This window comes from Odontomachus brunneus, unplaced genomic scaffold (genome assembly GCF_010583005.1).
Source record: "Odontomachus brunneus isolate Ranch 3 - 2012 unplaced genomic scaffold, Obru_v1 Obru_scaffold_072, whole genome shotgun sequence".
In the NCBI taxonomy this organism is placed as follows: Eukaryota; Metazoa; Arthropoda; class Insecta; order Hymenoptera; family Formicidae; genus Odontomachus; species Odontomachus brunneus.
In genome coordinates this window covers 358566-365015 of record NW_022639522.1, presented here as the reverse complement: position 1 = coordinate 365015, position 6450 = coordinate 358566, and the positions used below count along the sequence as shown (strand labels likewise).

Genomic DNA, 6450 nt, shown 5'->3' with positions numbered 1-6450 from the left:
CGTTTGGAAAATTGTTTGGAAGATTGTTTTGTTTTTTAATATTTAATAAAAATTTATTTTAACATTTAAAAAACGTTTAAATGTTAACATTTAACATTCAAAAAATATTTTCTAAATGTTAAAATAAACGTTTATTAAATATTAAAAATCAAAACATTTTTCCAAACGTCAAAAAACATTAAAAAACGTTTTAAAAATGTTTCTTCAAATGATTTTTAATTATAATGTTTTTTAATCTCAACACCTAGGTAAACATATTTTACATAAACCCAGTAAGCAATCTGCGCGCAGACTGACGTCAGACTGGCGACAGGATCTGTCGACAGATCCATAGACATCTGCGTCCCCAATTTGCCGTCAGACTGTTAACAGGGTCTGCGAATAGACTCTGACGACAGACTGGCGACAGATTGCGCGCAAAGCCTGCCAACAGACTCTGACGGCAGATTGCGCGCAGATTGCGTGCAGATCTTATCGTTTCGTACGTTCTTTAATTAAATTTTTGATAGAAAATTTTCTCATAATTTTTTATAATTACTCATAGAATAAGCGCTTTCTCATAAATATTCATAAGTACTCGTAAAATACAATGAAAATAAAGTTTTTCTATATTATTTTTTCATAATGTTTAAGATTTTCTTTGGTGAAATTTGAACTTGAACCGAAGATATATCTTTTGGATAATCGTCCGTCGCCTTAGACACTACGCCAATTCCTCACTTGATAAAAAGTGCTTTACATTGCCCATTTAAAGTTTAAGGAAGAAAAATCTTAGAGTTTGTTCGCGTTTTAAGCCGCAAAATATAGACAAAACCGTTTAGCGTATAAATAATGTAAGAGAGACCGGCACGATAATTCGAAATTAATTTTCTACCAAGAACTGTATAGAACATTATTGCAATAAAACAGCAGATAATGACATTTTTCCATCATGCTAATAAAATACTTTTACATGTGCGAATTAATTTGGTCAATCGTCCTGTTCAGATTGTATTAAGTTTTATCAAAATTGAAACATGATATATTTTCAAATAAACCATCACAAAAATTCTGTAAAAGTTATTTACATAGCGAGACTAATATTTTATTCGGTGCTGCTGCCTTCAGTACTTATTGCATGACGATTAAATCGTTCAGATTTAATGACATAATAATATTTAAAAAAATAATAAAATGAGAAATTGTATGAAAAATTATGAGAACAATTTTTACTAGGGATGGCATATGTACGCCTTTAAATGGCTATCTAACCATTGTACTATTTTATACTTCTACTCGTTATTTCTCTATTATTGTTATTATTTTTTATCAGAAATGTGTAATACCATTTTAAAAAGTAAAAATTGTTTTTTATTGTTATATGTGTACAATTATATGTGTACAATTATTGCACTATATAATTATCTTGACTTCTCTCGAAGTTTTACATGGTGTGTATGTAAAGCTGCCTCATTTAATAGCGTACATATGGCCCTTGATATAATTAAATAGCCTATCTAGGAAACAAAATATGTGCGCAATCTGCTGTCAGTCTGTCGTCAGAGTCTGTCGACAGGCTTTGCACGCTCTGCAGTCTGTCACCAATCTGTCGTCAGAACAGATTCTGCATGCAATCTGTTGCCATTTTGTCTACAGACACTGTTGACAAACTCTGCGCAAAATCTGCTCACGCAGGTTTGGCTATCTGGGAATGTTTTATGAATACATCTCTGACTTCTCCTTTATTATATGAAATATTTCATGTACAAATAGTTTATTTTGTGATTATACTAAATAATATTATAAGAAAACTATAATTAATACTTCGGCTACACATATGGGGATAATAAAAAGCACTTAGTATCAGTTGAAGAAATAACGCAGCAGCCTAAGTAGTAGACTAGGAACTTGGAGATGTCTGAGGTCTTGAGTTCGCGACCAGCCAGTACTGAGTAAATGTTCAGGTATGAAAGTAGTGAGAAATCAGATAAAAGAGCTAAGTTTCATTTAAAATCAACATAAGCTGACTAGTTGCAATCGTTTCTACAAGATATATTTTTCCGTTTAGGGCTTACACTTATTTAAGATTTTTAAGGTTAACCCTCATTTCGGTGTTGACCGTCAATTAACGATCCGAATTTACACTAAACATTTGAGGGTTCTTTCGAGAGTATTTTTACACCAAAAATTAAATGTTTTTTCGTAAGAGTGGACTCAAAACATCTTCCACGAAGTGGTAATTTGAATTTGGGGAACAGGAAAAAGTCACACGGGACCATATCTGGTGAATACTGTACTGAGTCGATGACATTTGTTCAGTTTTTGATCAAAAATTTCCGTACAAGTGTCAATGTGTGGGACGGCGCATTCAATTCTTTCATGCCGTGCCGCGAAGCGTCTCATACTCAAAACATGAACTAAAATAGTGCGAACGGATTCATAAGACATATCCAGATGCTGAGCCAACTCTCTTAAACTTGAACGACGATTTTCTATCACCATTTTCTTCACTTTGTCGATGTTTTCGTCAATCAAAGACGTTGAAGATCGACCGGAACGAAGCAACCACTTCTCGGCTTTCTTTGAATACTTTGTACCACTCATATGCTCGTATTTTCGATAAAGCTGACTTACCGTAAGCCTTCTTCAACATTTTCAACGACCCAGCACAAGAAATTACGTTGCCAAACAAAATTTGAAGAAAACTCTTTGTTCGATATTTTTATCCATTTTAAAAATCGCAGAGTACACTTGAGGTCGATTAGCAAAACCAACAGCTGTAAACAAACTGTTTGACAGATGACCAAAAATCTACGTGACAATTAGATACATTAGTACCAACTAACAGCAAAAAACTTGTTTTCATATCTTTTACACGGGTTTTTTAAATGATTTAAATGATTTAAATGATTTTTTAAATGACAATTCCCGGTATTTATTTGACAGAATATATGTTCACCTCAATTCGTTCTATATTTGCACGAACATTGCGGGAGACGAATCTGGGACACCCTGCATGTGTATATATATATATATATATCTTTGCCTCTCACGATGTGATGAGACTCACGCTAATCAAGCACCCCAAAGAGAATAGAAATATGAATAGAAATAGTGGATAAATAGTGGTATATGAGTTTAAAACAATTATTAAAGCTTTTTGTACGAACCATACATGTAAAGCCAATGGCTTTATAAACTTTGAAGCTTTATATCTCTGAAGCGGCTTATGCAAAAAACAATTATTGGGGGTGTTTTAAGAACGTCTCGACGACATCTTATATCTCAAGAAAGAAATCAAGTCCCATTTAAGAAATTAGTCACCTTTAAAATTTCCTAAAAACGATAATATCTACCATATAATTCACATCGGAATCATATGTTATCCTTTAAACCATACAACTTTTGTCTAAAACATTTTTCTGTATTTAATAAAAAATAAGAAAGGGTTATTTGGGTGGGTAACTTAAAATAACTCATCCTGTATAATATAACGCTCATTTGCTGCAACAATGATATAAATTAAAATGTTACCATCTTTTACTTATTACTATAAAAAGAACGGTTTCCATTTATATTTTTTATGAATAACAGTTTTTTGAAAAATCATAATTTTTTAGTTATGTTTTTTAATAAGTGATATATACTTTATATTTTCATAACATTCAGTTATCGTTTAATACGTATATAGATAAGTACAATCTAGTAAATATGACAGTGTATATGTAAAGCAAAATTCCCCTCAAAATTATGAAATATAATATTATAGATACGCATCGGAAGTTGCAGTTACAGTTCGTCCCTATGCATTGGGTACAGTGCTTTTCAGTACTGTATCGATGATAGTATTCAGTCTTATTTTCATTACAGTAAGTATAATTCCATAAACCTATCGATCCTAGCGTTTTATTACACACCTCATATGGAGGAAGAATTTTGGAATTATGACATAATTTTGTATCACCTTTATGTATCTAAACAGGGAGTATCATTGCCATTGAAAATTCAATTTATCTTCTTAGCCTTCAGCGCATTATCAGAAGTATTTATGTATGCGTGGCCTGCCGAACATTTAATCCATGTAGTAAGTCCATTATTCGTAAAGAAAGATATTATTATGTTCATAAAATAATGTCATTATTCCATGGTATGTTCTCTAGACCAATGATGTGGCACAAGCAGCCTTTGAAACAGAATGGTACAATGAATCAAACAATCTCCGGAAGAACTTACAAATGGTTATACTAAGAAGTCAAAAACCAATAATTGTTGCGTTACCATGCGGTTTGCCTTCGTTATCCTTACGTTACTACGCGTCGGTGAGACAATAACTTTAATTATTGCCATGATTACTCAGTTACTCAATGACTTGCAAATATGCACATTTTATACACCTAAAATAAATGCATGTGTATGTGTACGTATATGCACGCGTATATGTAATTATCTCCTGTGAAAAAAACATATTTTTGATATCATTAATGTTCCAGTATCTATCAACTATATTCTCGTACTTCACAACAATGCGAATAATGTTTGAAGAGAAGAGCAATGAAATATAAGTAAGAGAGTGTAGTTTTAACAAATTCTCGCGAAGAAGAATTCTCTGCAATGTATTATATAAATTATTAAATTATTATCGCAAGTTTATAATTGACTTATCTAGTTTTATGTTTACCATAAGAAGGTATAAACATATCTCGACCTCAAAAATTAGCATATTTTATTAATTTTTTTCTATTTAACTAAAAAAGATAGCATCAGGTTTTTTAGGGCTTAAAATATTTTCTATTTAACTAAAAAAGATAGTTCAGGTTTTTTAGGGCTTAAAGTATGAACTTTTTACTATATATACATTTATACATTTTTGTTTATTTATTTTTTACAGCATACAACCATGTATGCGCATACATCTTTAGCCCTTCCTGAAATTTTATTTTTGTTAGGCACGGGAAAATCTTCTGCATGCTTTGTCTGAAACAAAAAAATTAAATATCTTTAAAAGTTATATTTTACACATTTTATCGGATGGGATCTTTTAAATTTTTAATAAAATTTGGCGGACTATTGAAATTTTGATATTAATTTTTCAGGTAAATTTTTATTTTATAACATAAGAAAATTATAAAAAATATTAAAATATTATAAAAGAAGCATCCGATAAGATGTAAAATTTTTAATGTAGAATAGATAGGAAAAAACCCAATTCAAATTGGTTACGTCATTTTCGAGAAAAATCCGTGCCTAGTTTGAGTAACATGGTTTCGAGAAAACGCGTTTGAAATTTTGCAATAAGTTTACATATAGATAATATTGTTTTTTCCAACGTACATGTTATCGTTTATTGTTATGTTATCAAGACAACGTTTCAGCAATTCTTCTTTTAAAAGATCATCATAAATCGGACGAATCGCCTTCAAAACATCAGAAGAAAAAATGTTAAAACTTTGCACATAGTTTTTCAAAGTGCCAAAAAGTAAAGGTACCAATAGCCAGACATGTCCCTATATCCGGACATATACACGGCAAATTATTATTATTAATCTTAATTATTTATTTTAGTATAATATTAATATTTAATTAAAATCTATCAATATTTAAAAACATTTATATGTTAAATTATTTTAAGTATTATAAAAATTATTATCCAACAAAAACATGATAGATACAGGATATACTTTCATGATCGTTCTTAATGTTTTGTTAAGAAGTTTGATATATTTGTTAGGATATTTTTCATTTGCTTTATTATTTTTATCTCATAAGCATTACGTTATATAGGATGTCTCGTGTAAGACGTACGAAAAGAAAAATATAAGTAGAACACATAAAAGTGAACAAAAATGTGTATAGTTCATTTTTCAAACAACCACGTAAAATTTTGAGATATTAATTAAAATAGTTGGGCATATCAGAGCACGGCGACGTGACAGGCGAGACATACAGCTCGCGGCGGCCGACAAAGAAAATGGAAGAACGCACACGTACACGGATGCACACACGGAGCTACTCATTTCAGTATGCCAAATGATCTACCTCTCTGGCCTATAAGATAGGCCCGCGAGCAATCGTCCATTTTTTTTCGCCGGCCGCGGCGAGCTGTATGTCCCGCCTGCCGTGTCGCCGCACTCTATGCCCGACTATTTTAATTAATATCTCGAAACTTTACGTGGTTATTTGAAAAATGACTTATACAATTTTTATTCACTTTCATGTGTTCTACTTATATTTTTCTTTTCGTACGTCTTACCCTGTATATTGTTTTTGTTTCTGTACATTTAAGTTGTAAAATGCAATATTAGTTAGTCCACATTTCCATCGTCATATTTATTTGTGATCTTTTTCATTTTAATAAATAAATACTGCTGATAAGTAAAATGATTTATTTACTTTGACAACCCACACACACACACATATATATATATATATATATATATATATATATATATATATATATATATATATATATAT

General features: G+C 30.9%; 1 protein-coding gene and 1 long non-coding RNA gene across 2 annotated transcripts in view; one reads left to right on the top strand and one right to left on the bottom strand.

Moving 5' to 3' along the window:
- LOC116847008 (odorant receptor 22c-like) overlaps window positions 1-4589 on the top strand; it is a 14972-nt gene extending 10383 nt beyond the window's left edge. The window contains exons 3-6 of the mRNA XM_032821545.1: window positions 3749-3848; window positions 3962-4063; window positions 4140-4298; window positions 4470-4589. Of these exons, the coding sequence (XP_032677436.1) occupies window positions 3749-3848; window positions 3962-4063; window positions 4140-4298; window positions 4470-4541 (433 nt within the window). The 3' untranslated portion in view covers window positions 4542-4589. The remainder of the gene's footprint in view (window positions 1-3748; window positions 3849-3961; window positions 4064-4139; window positions 4299-4469) is intronic.
- On the bottom strand, window positions 4031-5887 carry LOC116847009. Its single transcript, XR_004378633.1, has 3 exons — window positions 5311-5887; window positions 4258-4953; window positions 4031-4162 (listed from the first exon to the last, which is right to left on the bottom strand). It is a non-coding gene; the product is annotated as an uncharacterized LOC116847009 (long non-coding RNA).
- Window positions 5888-6450: the final 563 nt, after the last annotated feature.